Consider the following 22414-nt stretch of genomic DNA (forward strand, 5'->3'; position numbering starts at 1 on the left):
TCCAGCTCTCTGCCTCCTATCTTGCTGTAGGAGGCCTGGAGTTGCAGGTGCTGCCCTAATCTGGCCCTGACTGGGGTTTTGAATCTCCGTGCTTGCACTGCAAGCATTTTCACCAACCCAGCCATCTCCCCAGTTCTCATTCCCACTTCTTCACTCCTCTCAACAGCTTGTTTGGCTAAGCTGCTTGCTGGGGGTTCAAACACTGAACTCGGGGCTGGAACCAGAGCATCTCCATGGTGCACTGATGCAGGTCATCACTGCCCCACATGCTCAGAACGGTGACTTCATGAATAGGTGAAGGATGCCTCAGTGGCCACAGTGTTCCTTCAGACCCTAACGGGGCACATTTGGGCTCTGGGCCTGCAACAGCTTGGACAGAGTGATTTTTAGTAGTTCTCCCAAGCTCTAGAAGGAGCCCTTGGCTTCCTGCTTCCCGTCCCGTCTGTCATGCAATGGAATGGAAGATAGATCATCCATCAGACCCTTTGCTACATTCCCCCTGAATCCGTGGGCAGAGACCCAGGGTGCCACGTGGGTGGGTCAGAGTCTCATGGTGTCCTTGGAGGCGAATCTTGGGAGGGTTTCCTGACACTCCCTCCTCCAGACCTCCTGGTGAGTTTTTGTTTGGTGCTAAGATTTCACGTCTCTCTGACGGTAGCAAGGGTACAGAAGAGCAGGACGGTCTTGGGGTAAGACTCCGAGTATCTGGAGTACTGAGAGTCTCCACTATTCTCACCCAGTGCCATTTTTCTGGGCTTTCTTGAAAAAGTTAAAAGATAGACCTTGTCTGCCCTGCCACCCCCACCTCTCATCTGTCCGGCTTGCTGAATCTCTCCCTTGTGCACCCCAGCAGGGAAACTCACCCCTCCCAGCTTTGTTTTCCGTAAGGGGAATGCTGGGGACAGGCGCAAAAGTGTCACCCACTGGGAGATGAGAGAAATGGCATTGGCCTCCGTCTCAGAACCTTCCTTTCAGCGTGGAGGAAACAGGGTGGTCCTCAAAAACCTCTGATTCTTTCCATTAGGGTGGGGACAGTGAGGGAGAAGCTGGGAAGCGTTCAAGGCCGTTCTTGGCTACGTAGTAAATTTAAGGCTAATCTGGAATATATGAGACCCTTTCTGAGGAGAAGTGGACAGGACGGGAGCGGATCCGTCAACTTTCTTGGAGTGTTCTCCACCCCCACCCCCGCATCCATGCCCCATGCAACATACAGAGACGGATTCCCCACCCGTCTCCTCCGGGAACCCTGGTTGGGGGATTTAAAGAGACACCCCCTGCGGGACTCGGCCACCCTAAACTAAGTCTGGGAGTCCGAGGACCTCGTCCTGGCCCCGCCTCCCGCCGGACGGCGCAGGACGCGGGGAGGAGAGCCGGCGAGGGGGGGCGAGGTCCGCCCCGAGAAGGGGCGTGTGGACCGGGCCGCTGGCTAGCGAGCGGTCCGCCAGTAGGGGAGGGCAGAAAGTTCGCGTCCCCAACCGACGGACTTGAGCGCGGGCGCGGCGAGCAACGGGAGGCGGCGGCGGCCGGCAGAGGCGCGGCCGGGGCATGGACAGCGCGGCCGCCGCCTTCGCCCTGGACCCGCCGGCGCCCGGCCCGGTGCCCCCGCCCGCACCCGGTGATTGCGCCCAGGCGCGCAAGAACTTCTCGGTGAGCCATCTCCTGGACCTGGAGGAGGTGGCGGCGGCCGGGCGCAGGGCTGCCGGGCCGGTGGCGGGGCCCGAGGCGCGGGAGGGAGCGACGCGCGAGCCGTCCGGGGGCAGCAGCGGCAGCGAGGCGGCGCCGCAGGACGGTGAGTGTGCGGCGTGGGAACCAGCCGGGGGGCTGCAGACTTGGGCTGCGGGACTGGGAGCTACCGGGATCCCTTCCCTGAGAAACTCGGGCAGGGGGGCTCCCTGGCTGCGGGATCCCCGGGCTGCGGGACTCCGGGGTGGGCGGAGGGACTGACTGACTGTGGGGATCCAGACTCTGAGGAATATTCGGCTTGTAAGATTATGGGACCCTCGGATACTGGGACCCCCACCCCCAGCTGCGAGATCGAAGCTACAGAGACCCGTGGCTTACAGGATCCCTGAGCTGCGGGACCCCGACCGTGGAACTGGGGTGTGGGACACACGGTTTGCGATACTGTGGCTGTGGGCCCCAGCTCCAGGAACCCGCTACCTGCGGGATCCCAGCTGCTGACTTGTTCACAATGGGAGCTACAGTCCCAGAAGGTACTGCCCAGTGGTGAGCTGCTGTTGTCTCAAAATCACCTCCTTCGGAGGGGACCCTCTTTGAATCAGATCCACTTACAGTCGTGTGACTTCATGAAAACTCGCTGCCCTTGCATCCCATACCCACCTACCCTCAGAAGCTGGTGCTGTTGGGGAAACTGAGGCTGTGAAAAGGTCAAGTCACTGAGTCAAACTCGGTTCAGCCCCTCTGAGCTAAGACAGGTCTTATGGTTTGTGGGGTGGGCCTGCCTGCACAACCACACCCTTCGGTTCGGTTTGGGGTGGAGGAATTCTCAGAGGAGGATACCCAGCTAGGCCTGTTTCCCCTGCAAAGGTTAAAGGTCATCTGGAAGGGGCTTTAAAAACAAACAACCCATCCAAATACCCCTCCCCCCCCACACACACACAATCACACAGGATTGTAGCGTCTTCAGCTCTGTTTTTCAAAAAAGGTGGAGAAGTTGGTGGGAAATAAAGATGTGGGGCTAGGCTTGGGGGAGGGGCGACTGGGAATGAAGGATTCCAATGACACAAAAGTCCCAGTCTGGATCCTGTAGGTGAGGAGCAGGGCGGGAGGATGGCCAGAATCACCAAAATCACCTAGGTGCTGGAGAGGGGTTTCTGAGGCTAACACCTCTGTCCCCTAGCTCTGGGACTTTACTGCCCTGCTGGCTGTGCTGAGACACCTGACTGTCTATAGATCCCCAGTGTGTGTAGAGGTGATGAGAGAGGAGTTGGCATCTCCCCACCTCCCCTCCCACCCTAAACACTCACTTCCTGTCCTAGGCTCAGGGTGGGGAGGGGTACTCAGGCAAGCTGGGAAGCCAGAGGTGACGGTGGCACTCTCTGAAACCAAGCCTGTGAACATGTGTGTCCTGGGACATCCAGGAAAAACCGCCTGATAACATCCACTGTGTCCAGACCGGGTTGGGCAGCCATGCATGGCGCTCAGCCCCAGGAGGCCCCTGCCTTTGGTGCTGGTGACCACTTCCCACCATTCGCAGGGGCCCGGCCGCTCTCTTCCCTCGGGTGTTGGGTGATGGATGATGAGTGAGCTGACAGTCCCGGGAGTCGGGTTTTAGATCCTGGATGGAAAAGTAGAGGGAAGGGGGCCAGTTCCGGCCAGAAGAAAAGTGAAGTGTGATATGCTCTGTGGTCTCTGGTTTCAGCTTGGTGACTGAGGCTGTGGCATGGGACAAAGGGAAGAATAAAATCAAGGTGATGGGGACGAAGGAGAGAACACTGGCATTCTGGTATAAGAGGACGGAGATGCTGGCCCTGGTAGGAGACAGGCAGTACAAGCTCTGATTTCTTTGTCACATAGCCGACCACGGAGATTCTCAGTCTGTGGGTTATGAACCCTTCACCAAACTTTTATCTCCAAAAATACTTACGTGATGATTCATATCGTAGCAAAATTACAGTTATGAAATAGCAACGAAAATTTAATGGTCGGGGTCACCACAACATGAGGAACTGTATTAAAGAGTTGCAGTGTTGGAGGGTTGAGAACCACCGGTCTACAAGGTCCCTAAATGGGTGCCCCTCCCCACGCACACCCCGGAGAATCCAGATTGCCAGTGTCAGCTAGTGTGTGAGTACCCAGATGGTGCCATTGGCAGCTCTAGGAAGCTGGGTGGGTAGTGGGTGTCCCCTGTGGCCTTGGTATCTGGCCAAACTCATGAGAGCTGCCAGACTTTTCCTGGGGTGCAGCTTCTTGCACACTGGGGTGTCTGAGGACATAGGACATGCTGGGTGTGGGGTCAGGTGGGAGATCCAAGACTGGGCTCCAGAAATCACTCCTTGTCTTGGAAATTATAGCCAGCCTTTGCTCCTGGGACAGCAGTGGTTCAGGGGTACCATGCCAAGTGTCCCTCTGGGTTGGAGTCTACAGACAGAAAGTAGAGGAAGGAGAGGCTGAGGCGACTTCCTGTCGTCCCCTTGGTTAATTGTCCCTTTCCGCATCCATGGTTTGGTTTCACAGTCCCAAGGCCTCTAAAGAGTAGGAAGAAGGGACCTGTCCTTTCCACATCCCTCTGAGCCCAGCCTGAATGGCTGGAACTGGTGGAAAGAGGGTACCAGGTGGAGGAGGAGCTTAGAGGCCCGGAGTACACAACGCCCTGGCTCCATCCCAAGCACTAGAAGAGAGGAAGGCGGGGGGCATGGAAAGATGGGAGGAAAATAGACAGACCTTGGGGTGCCAGGACTCCCCCCTAGGGCAGCACATGTGGGCAGCGGGCTGTGCTTTAACTCCAATCCTGAGCCTTCGGCACCTCCAGGGCACAAGCACTCTTGAAAGCCAATCTCCTGTGGCTTCCGCAGGGTGGAGATGCCCCCTAGTAGAAACATACAGGTTACTGGTGGGGGGAGAGAGAACTCTTGTTTTCATCCTGACAGTTAAAAAAACCAAGCCAAACCAACCAATTGAGCAACAAACTAAAATCCTTCTGTTTTTTGAAAGTCACTGGTAGCCCCAGCCCATGTCTGCCAATGACATTCCAAGCCCTTGCTCCCCACAGAACTGGCTGAGTAGGCTGAGGCTTCGCTAGTGACTCAGAACAAACCGGGGTCTCAAGTTCCTCCCGAACCAAATGCTGAGCTATGCCAAGCACGTTAGGAAAATAAACCCTCGTTCTCTGCCTTTGCGATGGCATACAACAAAAGAAACCACATTAATAACCTCGAGTTTCTTGAAAGCATTCCCTCCTGTGGACAAGGCGGAAACCAGGCCATGGACACGCTGAGAAAATAAACATGGCCCCAGGAGCTAGGCAGAGAGGCCTGAGTCAGGGCAGGCTGGGCCCTGCTTGGTGCTGGTACCTGTTTGGAGAAGCTTAGGATGCTGGGTTGCCAGGGAGACTAAGTGGATCTCACAAGGGTTGTGTGGGTACATTTTAGGTGATGGGACACCTGCAATCCGATAAGGTCCTGGGGGAGCTGGGCCCTTCTAAGCTGAGTGGCTGCTGGTAACTGGGGGGACCTGCACCTTCTCTGTGCTAAACGGGACAAAGGGCCAGCTGGAAGTGCTGAGGAATCACTGGGTTTCAGAGATGATAGACTTCCAATCTATCAGTTTTCATTTCATTGTCATTTTGGTTTTCTGACTGTCTCATGTCACCCAGGCTGGCCTCAAACTTGCGACATAACTGAGATTAGCCTTGAATTCCTTATCCTCTTCCTCCACCCCGAGTACTGGGGTTGTAGGCACGGAGCGTGCCCCATCTTCAGTTCATCTTTGCTGTGCTAACACATGGCTAGTCTGGGATTTACCATGGCCCACTTGTAAGTGCACAGTCCAGGAATATCCTTGTACTGCAGAAGTCCCTTTCTGCCACACCCAGCTCCCCTGTAGTCCGGTCCCCATTTTACTTTCCCATGAACCTGACCACATGAGGTCCCTCTACAGTGTTTGTCCCTTTGTGTCTGGTTATTTCGTTCTGAGTTCACCCATGTGCCATAGGTTCAAACTCCTGTCCTTTACAGGGCTGAATGGTGTTTCACTGTGTGGCTGGACTGTAGTTCACTTGTCCACTTGACAGTGGACGGTGATTATGGGCCGTGCTTCTTTGAGCATGGGTAAACCTGCAAAGGCCTCTGTACTTCTCATGGAATTATTAGGTTATGTGGTAATTCATAATTAATACACATGTTTGTTTTTTTTTTTGGATTTTTGAGACAGGGTTTCTCTGTAGCTTTTTTTAAGATTTATTTATTTATTATGTATACAACATTCCTTCTGTATATGCTTGCACGTGCCTTTGAGAGGAGAGCTTGCTCTGAGGCTGCTCTCCCCCCCTCTGCCATTCTTCCATTTCCCGAAGGACTGCACTCAGAAAGTACAGGATCGGGACGACAACACCCGAGTCCAGCTCCCGGCCTTCACTGCTCTTCCCATGAGTGACTCCAGACAAGTCACCATCTCCTTTGGGACCCCACTGGAACCATGAGTGGGTGATGCACACGGATAGCTGTGGGGTCCCTCCCCATAGTTCTGTCCAAGCTAGAGAAGTCCTGTGGTCGTTGTTCCTGGGGACACAGCCCTGAGCTGGGCCTGGTACCTAGGACCTCAGGCAGGAGAAGAGGTTGCCTCGTGTGTGCCCAGAGTGTGGAGAGGGACTTGAAGCGGACTGTCAGGGCAGCTGGGACAGGGATCAGCCCCCTTTGTCTTCACCTTCAGGAACAGCACCTCACTAGACTCAGGGTGCTCATCCTCCTCCATCTAGGAACTCCTAGGGGTGGTGCTGGAAACACTGCCTGGTGCCTCGGTCTGACCTCTTCACAGCCACCCTCAAGGTCTAGCTGAACCCTGAGTGCAGCAGTCTGCAAAGTGGGCTTGCACCTTAATTCATTTGTTGTTGTTGTTGTTGTTGTTATTGGTGTGTGTGTGTGTGTGTGTGTGCGCATGTGTGCGTGTGTGCGTGTGTGCGTGTGTGTGTGTGTGTGTGTGATGGCTCTTGGGTGGAGGTCAAAGGGCAACTTTAGAGAGCTGGATCTGTCCTTTCACTGTGCATTCTAGGAACCAATATGGACATCAAACCAGTCTGGACATTGAACTAAGGTTGGCGGGTTCATAAGCGAGCACTTTAACCCACTGAGCCATCTTGCCAGCCTGTCATCTGTAGAATGGGAACAAGGGGTGTTCCTTATGGGGGTGGAGCAAGTCCTAAGCAGTTCTGTGACATGTAGTAGGTGCTCACTCAATGCAGAGTTTCCAGGCAGCTCCTTGAGATATTTACAGGGCTTATGGTTCTCATAATTTGAAGGTCCAGAGAGGTGGAATCACCTGCCCAAGGTTGGTCACAGCTGGGACAGATGTCCGGCTGGCATTGGGATTCTAAGTTCAGGCATTTTTTTCTCCAACACAGCCCAGTATGTAGGTGGGAGAAGCTAGGAATAGGAGCTCCATGGGTGCTGGGGAGACTGGCTATGAGGCTTGGGAGCTGAAGGGGTGAGGAGGTGGGGACGAGACTGGAGGACCGATGAGTAGGGACCTATGTGCAGTACGGGGTTTCTGAGCACTTGGATAGAAAGGGTGGATGTCAGCCAGGGGTGGTGGCAACGCACGCCCTTAATCCAAGCACTCAGGAGGCAGAGGCAGGAGGATCTCTGTGAGTTCGAGGCCAGCCTGGTTTATAGGGAAGGAAGGGAGGGAGGGAGGGAGGGAGGGAGGGAGGGAGGGAGGGAGTGAGTCAGGGAAGATGTCAGGGAAGACCAGGAAGAACTCTGTGGCTTCATGATGCCTCCATTCCAAAGAAGTGTGGCTGACTCCAGGTGGAGGCAGACTTGAGGTGACTTAAGGGAAGCTGATGTATTCCTGAAAATGTCATAACGAAGGAATCCTAGGGGAATGGGGATGGAACTTAGTGAGTAGCATGCTTGCTTAGCACAAAGCTCCCATTAAATCCCAGGCACCACGTAGAACCGAGTTGGGTGCACACTTGTAATCATAGCATCAGGGAAGTGGATGCCGGAGGATCAGGAGTTCAAGGTCATTCTCAGTTACATAGTGAGTTCAAGGTTAGCCTGGGCTACATGAAACCCTGAATCCACAGTGGGGCAGATTCTGTTGGATGCCTGGTTGGGAGGCTGAGAGACGGCAAGCAGGACTATGTGGAGGCAAGTGCTGTGTGTTGGCAGGGTTCTCACCTGCCTTGACTTCCCTCCAGTCCTGTGACATGGGTCCTTTGGTTACCCCCATTTTATAGAGAGGAAAATGGAGGCTCAGAGAAGACCATCTATGTAACAGCGTTGGTCACACTAGTCCTACATGAGATTCCAACCTGGGTGTGTCTTGTCCCAAAGCCCTTGATCAGTCCCAAATCATCCTTCTTGCCTTGGAGGTACTGAGATGCAGGCCCAGGGCTGCCTCACATCTCCTGACCGGTGTGGATATACTCGGAGGCCATGAGGTAGTCCGGGTAGGGAAAGAGAACGGAGCACATCCAAGCTTGTGACATGGGCATGAGGGAGGGTGATGGCTGCCCGGCTTTGGGGGAGTTTAGGGATGAGAAAGTGGGAACCTCCTTCTCCTGTCTCTTCCTTTCCCAACACCTATCTCCAGACACAGACCCAAGACAGCTGTAGAGAGTTCCAGTTCAGGAACGTGGCAGGAGGTCCCCCTCCCAGCTCCCCAGTTCCTGTCCATCAACCCAATCCACCCACCTTTGGCCTGCCCACATATCCGGTCCTTCAGCCATGCTCTTGGGAGCTGACTTAGAGCAGATGGAGCAGAAAAGACTGACTCCAGCATCCGTCCTCCCAAAGCATCGTCTTTCCATCAGGGAATGAGCCTTTTGCTTACAGTAGAGAGAGTTCCCCAGCTAACAGAAATTTACCAACTGCCTTTCCATTTTTCTCTGTTGTAGCTTAGGGGTGAGAACGTTGTCACCTGCTAGCATTTGGGGACCACATGGTGAGCTGCCTGTCATGGACTCACAGTCGCAGAGTGACACACAGACCCGCACACACATGCCCCACCTGGTGTGTGCATGCTCACACACCCACGGTGAGGCTCCAGCGGGCCCAAATAATCCTACCAGGCTTTTTGGACGAGGCTGGCTCTGGTCCCCATAGAGTGGCAGAGCTACCTGGCTGGCTACATGGGCCGAGGGTTAAGTGCTCTTATGAGGTGTTGAGTAGGAGAGAGTTGTGGGGCTTCCTGTTCAGAGAGAGCCTAGGGGTGGGTGGGCATGCCTCCATATCCTCTTATGGTGGTCAGGGCCACAGACTGGGCACCATTGGCACCCACTGATTTATCAGAGAGGGCAAGGTTTGTCAGACTGAGAGGAATAGCTTCCTGCTGCCACATAAGAGGCCACAGTCTCCATGGCTTACTGGTCTACCAAGCACAGCAGAGAAACCCCTAGGCTGTGACCTCTGCTTCTCCATTCTCCCCAGAGATCTGAGTACACCGGTGTCCTGCTTGCCTGTAGCTTGGGTTCCTCCCACATCTGTTTGTTCCCTGACTGACTCTCAGGAGGGGGTGGGGTGGCGGCGATGACAGGATGCCATCCACATGGGGCCCTTTATGGGTAATGATATTTTTTATTGTGCCCTAAAAATGAAGCATGCTCTGGAAGAGATTAGCTTGGGGCTTTCTTTAAGATGGATTCTGCTCGCCTGTGTGTGGGATGGGCAGCCAGGATATCTTTAGGCTTTAGTGGTAGAAAAGGGTAAGCAGAGGTAGGGGCCGAGCTGAGGCCTGGGAGGTGGTCCTCAAAGAAGAGCCCGGTGGAAGACAGCAGAGGAGCGTCAGGCTTGGGGACTGGGTGGCCTGGACACTTTTCCCTCTGATCCCAGAGCAGAACAAACTCCTCTGTAGCTCAGAATGTGGCGGTGAGAGCATGTCGTCTCTGTGACATTGCTGCCCAAGAAGATGTAAGAGGGGCCCTAGACAGGGGCCAGAAAATCAGAGTGTCCACTTGATCCTACCCAGCACTGCCTCTGAGCCTGGACTCTGCATCCTGTGTATGAAATGGTAGCTGTACCATCTGTTTCGGGCCATATTTGATGAGATTCCAGCGCTCACCTGGGAAGCTGGTTGAAATGTAATTACAGACTTGGGAATCAGAGTCCCTGGTCCCTGCATGCAAAAGTCTCCTCTCTGCAAGACTTTGCGCTTATTTTAATTTGATTTAGTTTTTAGGACCATGATCTTGTGTAGCCCAGGCTGGACTGGAAGTCATTATATAACCAGGGATGATGATGAATGCTTGTTCATCCTCCTGCTTCCCCCACCCCAGTCCTGGATTGAACCCAGGACTTTGTGCATCTAGGCAGAGCACCCACCAATTGAGATACAGCCCCGGCCCCCAGATGAGTTTGGTACCCTGCTAATGACTGATCGTCCAGAGCCAATTGCGTCTTATCACTTCCGTTTCCTGATTGAGAAACAGCCCTCTTGGTGATGGAGCATTTGCATAGGGTGCCATGGAAACATGAAGTCGGAGGATCTGGGGGGTGACTGCACGAGAAAGGGTTCCAAGAGCTAGCCGGGATAGCTGCTTTTATCTGCCTGCTGTGTTTGGCATTGCCCGAGGCACCCTAAGAGGTTGGGATAAAGCTGTGATGGGCCAGAGTCCTGGATGGATCCCCACCCTCAGTGTCCTGACTGTGCTCCCACCTCCTGCTGTGGTGCCCAGGGCCCAGCTGGGCTCAGTTAGAACCTTATCACTTCTGGCACTCTGTGGCCCGTCATCCTGAGACCCGCTTCTCTGCTACCCTCCCTGTCTTGCCCATCACACCTCCTGTGGCTCTCCTGGCAGGGGGTGGGGAGTGGGGCCGTCCCTGGGCATGAGTATCTGCAGTCCCCAGTGGGATAGCCATTTCTTTCCAGATTTTGTTCATCAGCCCCTCGACCCCCTCCTCCCTGTCTGTCCTCCCCACTACTGTTCCCCCATGCCAGCCTCCCTTCTTGCCTTGGGCGCAACCGTTCACATGCCAGGGATGGCGTTATTAAAAATGACATTTAACCAGGGCTGGAATTACCACTCGGATGGCTGCAAACCTCGGAATCAAAGCAGAGCCGCGGGGCGGGTGCGCCTGGCAGGGGCCTTGCAGCCTTCCCGCCGCCAGAGCTCTGCGAAGGCTTCCCACATAAAACCCCCGCAGACCAGCGAGGTCTTGAAAGCCAGCGCACCTCCTTTCATTAGACTAACAAATAACACGTAACAGAAAACATCTGTTCACAGCAGCCCTAATGCTCTCAAGATGGGCTGCCAGTGGCTGGTCTAGCCAGTGGGCACCCAGTAAGCAGGGTGCAGGTTATGGCATCCCTGCCTGACCTCATCCTACACCCGTGAGACCAAGATCCCGCTCCTTTTCTTTGTATCTTTCAGGCTTAGCTGTTCACCCTCCCTTCTCACTGATAAGGATTTGTAATCTGAGGGTCTGTATGTAAGGAGGTGGGGCCACTGGCTGACAGGCACCACAACCCTGACATTTAGGAGCGATATGGGTTCAGAGAACTACAATTACAGACCCCGTCTGAGTCCTGGCCCAGGCCCTGGGCCAGCGGTGTGATGTTGCCGCATTGCTCAGAGGACTTCCTGCTACCCCCTTACACACACACACACACACACACACACACACACACACGTGTACACACACACGCGCGCACTGGCGCGCACACACTCGGCCAGCCTAGTCTTCAGAGCGAGAGGGAGAATGAATCTCCTGCCCCTATAGAAGCTAGATGCCCTGCAAAAACTCCCTCAACCACCAGCTCTGGTCCCCAGAAGCCGGAGAGGTCCTTTGCTGCACGCACCATTGAAAGTTGGGGGCCAAGAGGCCACATACCCTCCAGAATCGTAAGTCTGAGCCACACAGCTCAAATGTGGAGAAGGAAGGCCCGCATCCCACACCAAGAAGAAAAGGGCCGGGAACATGCCAGCACTAGCTGCATGCTGGCACCTTGCTTCCCTTCCCTTCGTGACCAAACCACACAAAAAATCTCTGCCATCCTCTGAGAGACAATGATGCGAGACTGTGTCTCCCTTGCCACAATCAGCTCTGCCCTCTCATTTAAGAAAGCTAGAGATGGCACAGAGGTGAAGAGCTGGCTGCTCTGCCAGAAGTTCTGAGTTCCCAGCAACCGCATGGTGGCTCACAACCATCTGTAGTAGGTTCTGGCGCCCTCTTCTGGCCTGTAAGTATACATGCAGAGTACCCATACAAAAACTAAATAAAATAAAAAAGAAAGCTAGGTGGCATTCACCTATTTGATCATTTATTCATTCTGCACACAGGCACCTTGTTGCTACATGCCAGTGAGCTGGCCATATGTTTCCCCTGAGGGCTTGGAGTCCAGCAGGGGGTAGCGTAGATTCCCTGCCACTCTGCCCATGGCTGGTTTGTCCTGGCAGCCTGTGGTGAGGTGGAGCACTGTCCCCCAACTCACAGCTCAGGGACCCAAAGTGACTTCAGTATCTCTTCCTAGGGACCGCAGTGGCCATGTCCCTCTGTGCATGGCTGCCGATGGCCAGGTTGCTACAACATCCTCTTTTTGATGCTGCCCAGGCCCCGTCGGGGTTGGATTTCTATCTGCCCTCATTTCACCAAGAATCTGCTTTCGAGAGATTCACTAGACTCCCCGGCTGGACCTGGCTGGGGCTGGGGGTGTACAGAACTGGAGGAAAGGGGTAGTGAATTTCTTGAGACAACCTATTTTAATTGGGAGGCCAGCCTCTCCCGCAGAGCTGGTTCCCTGGGCACCACAACCCAGGGAGGAGAGTGTCTTACCTCTAAGCAGGAAATTACGGAAGACAACAAGTAAAAACTGCCACTCTGGTTTCTTTGGGAAGGGAAAAAGAGAAGGCCCAGATCTAACAGCAGCTGAAAGCAGGTTTGTTATTTAAAGAAAACTGTTGCTGGGGTTGCAGATTTGGCAGGGGGATGGGGAGGGGTCTAGTTTCCATATCAGGGCAGGGGAAGTGAGAGCAGTGCCTCGGTAACCGGTTCCTTGTTCCTTGCTTGTCTTGGGTGTCTCACTCATGCCAAGCCCATGCTGGGTCCCGCGGTAAAGGCGCTGCCTTGGCTACCACCAGCAGGGACAGTTGAGGGAGCTGGTTCTGGAGGAGGGTAGCATTTCAGAAGCGACCTAGAGCCGAGTGAGGGAGCAAGAGAGGGGTCCTGAGGGCGCTGGGGGAGGGAGGAGAGATACAGAGGCTTTACGTGGGGAAGGTGCCTGACTGTCTCCGAAGCAGGAACAAGAGGCAGAAGATGTCCCAAGAGCATATCCTTCAAGAGTGGCGATTGTTAGAGCCATGCCTGCTGATGATACAGGCTTGTAGTGGAAGCTACTCTAGAGGCTGGGGATTTCGAGTTCAAGGTTTGTGTGGGCCATTTTATGAGATCCTGTGTCAAAATAAAAATGAAGAGAGAGGGTTGGAGATGTAGCTCCATGGTAGAGCCCTTCCTACGACAGAGGCTGAGGCCCTGACTTCTGCCCTCCGCCCTCAATGCTGCGAGAGAGAACAGAGAGGATATTTCTCATTTTCTCTCATCAAAAATTCCCACTTTTGATGTATGTGCATTGGGGATACCTCCCCACATTTGTGGGTGTCTGAAGTGTGGGAACCACTCCCATAATTAACAAAGGTCTGATGTGGAAACAGCTGCTGTGTCACGGTTACCCTGAGCCTTCTGGGAGGGGCTGCTCACAAGCCCAGCCCAGCCTGGCCCTGCTCTGAGACAGGAGGACAGTGTGGCGCCCCCCACATAAGGAACCCTCAGAGGTGCCAGGAGACCTTCTCTGTGGGTGACTGGGGCTGAGCGAGAAGAGGTTTCCCGCTCCCACCACCTGCCCAGTGACTTTGCTAGTGCCTAACTTTCCAGCCCAGGGTCCCCACCCACAGGACACATTCGCTGGATGTGCCTAGCTTGTCCTGTGGCCCGGGTCCCCCCAGAAGTGACAGCGCTGTTGAGCTTCAACCCCTTGCTTGGCTGAGGCGGGGCCTACTGGTTGCTCCCATGCAGACAGAGGCATGGTGCTTTATTCTCCGTGGCATCCATGTAACTATAGCTAATTTCATGACAAATGGCATCCCTAAAATACAGCAGAATTATTTTTATAATGTGGTGTTTGAGGTTAAAAATTCAAATTAGAGATAAATTGCTGTTTCCAGATCTGTGGATAAGATGGCTTTGGTTCGACGTGTGTCCCCAGAGCTGCAGGAAGCCTTGTACCATGTCTAGAATATGCATGCACATATGTCCATATACATGCCTTGGGGAGCCAGCACCGTTGGTCAATGCAGTATTTGCATTCACTGCAGTGCTGACCACCCCTCCCGCTTCCTTTTTTACCCAGGACTCAAGGGTCCAAGTAGTGACCAGAGCAGGCTGCCCTCTGCAGAGATAAGCAGCTCCAGAGTTTGGGGAGCAGATGACAGAGGGAGTGCATAGAGTAGGGGCATCAGAGAAGGAAGGGAAAGAGCCAGGTGAACCTCCTTTGCCCACTCTTGGCTTCCCCGGCTGCCTCTTTCCCGCAACCTCCAAATCAGAACCAGATGTCAAAGTGAGGTCTGAGGCGGGATGGATGGGCGAGGTGGGAACTCTGCCAGGCAGGGAGGCTTGCCAGACCAGCTCTGTTCCCAAGAGGGTAGGTGTGGGAAGGGTGTCCCTCAACACACACGGATCAGTTCAGAGCCCCCCCCCCCCCCCACACACACACACGCACAAGACTTCTGGTCTCTAGGGAGCTCAGTCGTAGCTCTCGGCTTGGTGGCCACCCTGGAGACCTGAAGTGACCCTCCCTCCACTGTCCCAATTTCTGAAGATGGATGTGATGTGGGTATTGGGGGGTGGAGTCAGAGAGCAGTATCTCCCCGAGGGGCTGTCGGCCCAGGGCTTTGTCTGTGTGTCTAAGTCCACAGAAGAGGAGGTCCAGGGAGGCCAGTATAGTTTGGCTCCTTGGAGCCAGAGGCTTTCCTCTCTGAGCCTCAGGGGAAAGGTGAGGTGGTGGCCACACCTGCCCCAGAGGTAAGGGTTGTGATAAAGGGAACTCGTGCCCCGCAGCTTGTTGCGTCCATACCTGCCATTATTCTTATTTCCATGACTGTTATTGGCAGCGCCTGCATTGGAAAGAGAGAATTCTTTGTGCACACAGACACGCCCTTGGCAGCTGCTGGTCCCAAGGGACCCTCATCTTCTCAGCATAGGGATGAGGGAGTGTCCCAACCCAAACCAACTCCATATTAAGGCAAAAACTGTCCCTCTGCCTCCAGCCCACCCCTGGGGCGGGGCAGGGAGAGTAGGGTCTGTTTAGCTGGTCTTTGGCTGGCAGGTTGGGGGCCAAGATGATGTGGGAGGTGCAGCTGTGAGTCCACCCTTGCAGGAGAGCTTCGCCTGTTCCAGGGGACAGCTACAGGGTCACCAGTTCTGCCCTCAGCCTCTGGCACAGCAGATAGACACAAAAGCCTGGGGGGGGAGCTCAATCTTAGGGTTCCCTGCTCCAGGTGCAGACCTCAGGTCGTGACCCTACCTCCCCTCCAGTAGCTCCTATGACATGGCCTGCAGAGCCACTGTGAGATCTCCGGGTGATGTCTCGGTCGGCATGGAGTCTCAGCTGCACCCTGCTTTGTGACAGTAGTTAATAGTCTCTGTCTTAGGGGCCCCTACTACCAGGACAGGCTGCAAAGATCCATATGCCCTGCAGCTACCAGAGGGACCCATCAACTGGCATATGGCAGGGACAGGGCTGGGCACCCAGGAGAAAGCATTCCCAAAGTGGGTCCATCCGGTGTGGTTCTGCACAGATACAGATACAGAGGTTGTTCTAGGGGTGGAGGCACACCGCCCTCATTTCATCAGGGTGAGGACAAGGGCCTTAGCATGTTGTAGCTCAGGCAGGATCAGGGTGTCATCTACAACTACTCGGAATCTGTCTCAAGGACTGAGATAGTGTGTTCATTGGCAGAGCGCTTGTGGAGCATGCAGGAGACCCTGGGCTCCGCCCTAGCGCAGCATAAGCCGAATGTGGTAGCACACAGCTGTAAAACCAGCACTCGGGAGGTGGAGGCAGGAGAGCCAGTTGTTCAAGGCTGCACACAGGTCTGTATGACCTGCCTCTGTAGGAAAGGGCAGAGACAGAGACAGAAAGGCCCGTGATAGAAGTCTGGGCCCAGCTATGCCTGACACCACCCGCCCACATTTCCCAGTTACACACTCTGGTTTTGCCTAAGCTAATTTGCTCAGGTCCTCCCCAGCTCTTTCTCACTCTGGCTGCATGCATGGCTCAGGGAAGGGAGGAAACTGACACCCAGCTGCCAATGCTAGGGGCCTCATGGATCACTTCAGGGCTGTGCTAGGTCAACCTTAGGAGCCTGTGGTAGCTGGGCACTCTGTTCTCACAGTGCCATGCCAGGGCCTGCAGGACAGAGGTCCCTGCGCATCCAGAGCCTCAGAACCTGAGTGGCATCCAGCTGCCCCTTCTGTCTGGAGAGATTCCAACATTGATTGTTGGAGAAGAGAGGCTGGGGTTTCTTGCTTAAAGAGGAGTTGGGCATGTGCTTATGAAATCAAAGGGCTCAGCTTAGGGGCCAGGCCCTTAAAAGGGCAAATTATGCAAATAAGCACCACCTGTCATAGGTTTTGATTGGGGACAGTCCTTCCCCCCTTCCCTCTCCTGCCTTCCCCCCTAAGGGCTGAGGGTTTGCTGGAAGGGTTGGTGGAGACCCTTGTAGGTAGGTGAGGGGCACAGACAGCCTCGTGCAGGGCATTAGACAGAATGGAGGCTTCCATTGGCTTCTATAGGCTCAAATTCTGCTCATGACGTCAGCTTGGAGTCTGCAGTGGTGGGAGGGCTGAGGCTCCAGAAATGTAGCAATCCTTTTAGTTTAGTGTCCCTGCTTCTGGGAGTCAGGCAAGATATTGTGATGTTTTGTTTGTGGTGCTTTGAAAGAAAACGGTCCTCATAGGGAGTGGTACTATTAGGAGGTGTGGTCTTGTTGGAGGAAGTGTGACACTGTGGGGGCGGGCTTTGAGGTTTCTTTTGCTCAAGCCTCCCTCAGTGTGAGTCAGTCAACTTCCTGTTGCCTGCAGGATGCAGCACTCTCTGCTCGTGCTCCCAACCATGCTCCCTGCCATGATAATGTTCTGAACCTCTGAGACTATAAGCCACCACAATTAAATGTTTTCCTTTATAAGAGTTGCCATGGTCATGGTGTTTCTGCACAGTAATGAAAACCCTGAGTGGTTTGTTTTTTTTTTTTTTAATTTTTCCCTTAGTGTACTGGGAATGAAACCCACGGCCTCATGCATGCTGGGTAAGCTTTCTGCCACTGAACTACAATGCTAGACAGAAGTCCTCTTTTTACCCCTTTTAAATGGATTTTTTTTCTTTTCCTTTTGGACAGAGTCTCTCATGTAGCCCAGGCTGGACTTAAACACCTGTCCGTCCTGCTTCTGCCTCCCACGTGCTGGGATTACTGGCTTCCAAGCAGACTTTTTGTTTTTCTAGAGGCGTTTTAAAATTTTCACAAAGCTGAGCAGAAAAGAACGATTTCCCAAATACCCTCCTGCTCACCCCCTCTATACGCCTTGCCACGGTGGGTGGAGCATCAGTTATGATCAGCTGACCTTCACAGGCACACGCCACCCCTGTGTCTACAGTCAGAAGGGGCCACCTGTTGTTGTTCAGTGTCTGCTATTCTAGCAGAGTTGCCCTGGAAACCCTCTGTGCCCAGGGTCCTCCCCTCCCTCTCCTCTTTCCAGGGAACCACTGTCCCGGTTGGTCTTCATGGTTTTATATTATTTTGCACTGAAGATTGGATGGGTCTTTTTCACATTTGGCTTTCTTCTCTTTCTGATATGAAGATGCATATACATCTTCTTCGATGTCATTGCCGTCTTCCTCCTCCTCTTCAAAAGATTTACTTGTTTATTTATGTACATGTGTGTTTGTTTTGCACGTGTGTGCAAGAGTCCTTGGAGGCCAGGGGTGTTGATCCCCTGAAACTGGAATTAGATGCCCTGGGAGTCGCTAGACATGGTTGCTGGGAACTGAACTCAGGTCCTCTGAAAGAACTGTGAGGACTCTCAATTGCTGAACCATATTTCCAGACCTGTGCATTCTTCCTTGTTGAGACAGGTCTTGCTATATAACCCCGGCTGACCTCAAACTTACGATGATCCCCCTGCCTCTACCTCCTCTGTGCTATGATTACAAGCGTCCACCACCATGACCGGCTTTTGAATTTTAAAATATTGTTATTGTTGGTATGTGTGCCCCATCAAGAGTAAGGAGGCAGGAGGACAATTCTGTGGGAATAGGTGCTGTCTCCTTCTGCGTTTATGTGGGTTCCAAGAATCAAATTCAAGTCCTCAGGCTACTAACCTACCCAGCCATCTCACCAGGCCACAGCTAACTTTTTATGTTTATGTTTTGAGACATGGTCTGTGTAGCCCAGGCTGGCTTAGAGCACACTCTCTAGCCCAGGATGACCCTTGGCAGTGCAGGGATTGTGGGTGCACCCCACAACAAGTGGAAGAACAGCGCCTCCTTTTCGGTGTGAGCGACAGCCCTCTGTCATGGGCTGTCCAAGACCCACCGGAGAACATGCCAGTGGCCTACCTCAGCTCATGACGTTGTGACTGTCCTCATGCAGGTGTTGGTGTGTACAGACTCTTCTGCTCACTGGAGTTGATAGCCGCCAGAGTGACATCTGAAAATGGCAGTGAGAGGGTCCAGAGAGAAACTTGCAGCTGGGAGTTCTGCTGCTGCCAGCCCCCCCCCCCCCCCACTTCTGCTCCCTTGCGGTCTATCTGATAAATTTGCCTTTTGTTCTCTGAAAGAAAAAAGTGGCAGACATGGAAGTGCATGCTGTAATTTCAGCACTTGGAAGTCTGAGGCAGGAGGATTCTTCTGAGTTGGGGGCTAGTCTGTCTGCATAGTGAGTTCCAGGACAACCAGGGCTTCATAGTAAGAACAAAACAAAATAAAGTGTTTAATTATGTGTGTGAATGTGGACACACGCATGCTTCGGTGCACATGTGGGGGGTCAGAGGGCAACTTTCGGGAGTTGGGTCTCTCCTTTCCACCTAGCTGAGGCAGGGTCTCTCTTGTGTACTCCAAGCTGGCCTGTGAGGCCCCCGCTGACTCAGTTCTCCTGTCTCGGCCTTCTGGCTGGGTTACAGGAACACACTGGTGCTTGTGGGTTTTTATGTGGGCTATAGGGATCCACCTGAAGTGATCAAGTTTGCACAGCGAACAGTCTTACCTATAGCGCCAGCTCCCATCCCAGATTATGGTTTATTATTATTGGGGGGGGGGGAGAGGGAAGTAAGGAGAGAGAGAGAGACAGAGAGAGAGAGAGAGAGAAAGAGAACATGGGTGTGTGTGTGTGTGTATGGAGGTCAAGGGAGAACTTCAGCAGTTGATTCCATTCTTTACTGTGGATTCTGGGAATTGAACTCAGGTTGTTCCAACAAAGGTGTGCCAAGAAGATGGGGCACATCCAGGCTAGCTCAGAGAGGTCTAGGGTAGGGCCACAGGACCCACAGCGGAGCTTTTGGGGTAACCCTGCAGCCCATGGAGATGTTCAACACTCTACAGTGGCAGGTGGTCAGGTCCAGTCCGGGGCTGGCACTCAGGAAGACCCAAGGTCATTTTGTAAGTCTCAAGAGGTGTTCTCAGCCTTCAGTACAGAAGGGCGCTAACCAACTGTGCCTCCATGAGAACTTCGGAGCTAGGCTAAGAGACCAGAACATGGGCATGGTATGGAAATGAGGCAAGGTGACAGAGTCCAGTGGCCACAGTCTGCCATGGGCCCTCTGCAGTGTTCAGAATGTTAGTGGTTGCTACATAGACTTGATCACTTGAGTTTTCCCCAGAAACCACATAAAGTGGTCTTTCTGAAGAGCCAGACTGAAGAAGTGACAGACAACTTGTAGAATGATCCTGGCTCTCAAGTCCCTGCTGGTCAGTTGCTTGTTTGGTTTATCACCCAGCCTTGTCTCCCACACCCCCACCCTGAAGGAGAAAATGAGTCCTTCCAGTTCTGCACCTGCTGGTGAATTCGGTTGGAAAGTAGGAAAATGTCTGTCTGCATGCTGCTCTCAGGGCTGGGGGTTTAAACAGTCTTTGGCAAACATCTCACCCGCTGCAAGTCAGCAAATTGGTTTTGTTCTACAATTCAGACTTGATGATACCTGGCTGAGCGAGCCCTCCCGGTGGATTTGGGGTGCATGAGTGGGAAGGTTCTGCAGCGTTTCTGGCCTGCTAGGACGCAGCTCAGAAAAAGGTGAGCGCTGGCTTCGATGTGGCCCATCTCCTTAAAAAGCTCCGGGGCCAAGAAACCATTGTATCTGCAAGCACATTTGTGTAACTAGGAGGAGCGGGAGGCGCCAGGACTGCCAGCCTCTCAGTAGCCCATTGTAGCTCACTCCAATCTATCACCAGATACTGGAGTGTGGGGGACTACCCCTAAAGGTCGCAATCGTCTCTACAAACCAACTAGGCTCTTCCCCTTACGGCCACAAAGACTTTGTAGGCAGCGCGGCCCTCACGAGCACCAATGAATCTGGTTTTGCCCCCCTGCTGGGCTGGGGCACCCTCGATCCTGGAGCGTCTTACATCCCCGAGGCGCAGGGACTAATGGTCTCGGAGAAGGAGAGTCTGCACCGCTGCCACCTTGGGTTGGCCTTGGGGGTGCACAGGGTGCCTTACAGCCGAGGATGGAGTCTTTACTGCTCCTTCTCGCCATATGGCCTCTGTCTTCCAGCCTCAGTTTCCCCGCCTGGGCCGTGGTGGGGGGTGGGGAGGGTGGCGGTGGTACCAGGGATGCGACAGGGCGGGGCGCGCCAAGCTGTTAACGGTGTCTGGGCCGCGGGGCTGCGGCGAGGCCGGCGCCAGGGCCGCGCCTGGAACCAGATGTGGCGGCGCCGCCCTGGCCGCCCCGGCGGCTCGCACGCTCGGCCTGGCGCACACATGGCGGGCGGCTGCGGGTGCGGTCCCCGGGGCCCTGCGACCCCAGGCCGGCGTGGCGGGGACTGGGCCCTGGAGTAAGCTGAGCAAAGGGGAGCCCTGAAAACCAGTCTCCCACCGCGCCTGCTCCCTTCTGGCTGGGGACCCTCCCGCCCCTAGTTTGTTTACTTAAGCCCTGCATAAGCTGTTTCAAAGCTGAGTCACCTCAAGGACTATCAATTGGGGAGGGGATGAGAGAAGCCGGTGCAGATTTGAACCCCTGACTCTGCCGTGGGCTTGTTTGTCATTCACCGGACCAGCACAAGGGTCTCATTGAAGCCTGGCCCATCGATACACCTGCGGGCCCTGCCGTGTGTGTGTGTGTGTGTGTGTGTGTGTGTGTGTGTGTGTCCGCGTATGCGCACTCATACACATGTGCATGTCAGCATTTGCACTCCTTTGGCCATGAAGTGGCCTGGGAAGCAAGAGAGCTGATCTCTGAGATGCTAAGAGCTGCCATCTAGGTGACTTCTGTGTCCCAAGCACATTTTTCTCTGCAAATTCCAAGTTAGAAACATCCACTTAGAGAAGGCAGTTAAAGAAACTTGCATAAAGGTTGCACAGACAGCATGGCAAACGTGGGTGTTTCTGGAATTCCTTCCCTAGGGGGAGATACAAGCAACACCCACCCCTTCCTCATAAGCTCCATTTCACAAAAGTTCACCGTGGGTAGCCAAGGAGTATACTAGGCTTAGTTACAGAATGCAGGCAAGAGGCTGCTTACAAGAACGGGGGACCCCAAAGCAGCCACACTGGGAAATTTTCACCAGACAAGGATGATAGATAGCTTCCATTAGATGGCGCTCTCTCTCCCTTTCTCCCGGCTCCCCCAACTCATACACACACTTTAACCTCTTCCAACCTAGGTACTTCCTCATCTCTTGGAGACCCCAGGACCACATACTCTTGGGGCAAAATTGCATGCATGCAAACAGCTGGGACGGCAGGCTGGACCACTCAGGTGAGGTGGTCCTCCAATGAGGCACTGGCAGTGGCCAAGCCCAACCTCTATTCTTGTTAGTGGGCGCAGCTGAGGTGCTGAAGATGGTGGCTGTTTTACTCAGAATGGACTCTGAATGGGTTCACATCACCTTCAGCTAAATAAATACCCTAACTGTGGAGTGCTGTGCCCCAGGCACTGTTTTAAGAACAGCGTGGGTACAGGAAGTGTTTCTACTGCCTTCTTTGCTAGGCTGAAGCCTGAGCTCGCACCCATAGCTGCCTCCAGTCTCCCAGCAGCGAGTCCGTCTGGGATTGAGCCCCACGGCCTGGTCCAGACATTCAGCAATCTTCCCCATGGTGCTCAGCGGATCACCCTCAGGCTTCTGTGGGTAGCGGGGCATGGGGCATGAGAAAATGCTGGAGGTAACTGATGTGAATGAAAGGCCCCAGTTGACTTGGTTTTGAAAGCCAGCGGAAGGAAGAAGAGACAATGCTTTTCACAAGAGACATCTGCAAGAGGGGATCGAGTGGTTAATCAAATAAGACTTCTTCACCAGACAGATGTGGGTGTTGGGACTGAGTGTCAGGCACCTGGTGTCAGCCTAACTCCATGCCACTTTCTTTGAGACGCCTCAGGTCCCTCTGGTCACCTTGAATAAGCTCCATGAGATGTCAAGATAAAAACACCCACTGATAGAATGCGACCTGTGCTACTCTAGCATATCCTGGATGCCAGGCTTGTGAGCGTGCTAAGAGACCTCTGTCCCTGTTCCTACTAAGGAACCCGAGACTCAGA

The 22414-nt window shown here is 53.9% G+C and overlaps 1 protein-coding gene across 1 annotated transcript in view; it reads left to right on the forward strand.

Moving 5' to 3' along the window:
- Positions 1–1421: 1421 nt before the first annotated feature.
- Positions 1422–22414, forward strand: part of Prrx2 (paired related homeobox 2) — a 37124-nt gene continuing 16131 nt past the window's right edge. Inside the window, exon 1 of the mRNA XM_041675092.1 lies at positions 1422–1789. Within this exon, the coding sequence (XP_041531026.1) occupies positions 1546–1789 (244 nt within the window). The 5' untranslated portion in view covers positions 1422–1545. The remainder of the gene's footprint in view (positions 1790–22414) is intronic.

This window comes from Microtus oregoni, unplaced genomic scaffold, assembly GCF_018167655.1.
Source record: "Microtus oregoni isolate MIOR12 unplaced genomic scaffold, Mior012 000025F_ref0000491, whole genome shotgun sequence".
Classification (NCBI taxonomy): Eukaryota; Metazoa; Chordata; class Mammalia; order Rodentia; family Cricetidae; genus Microtus; species Microtus oregoni.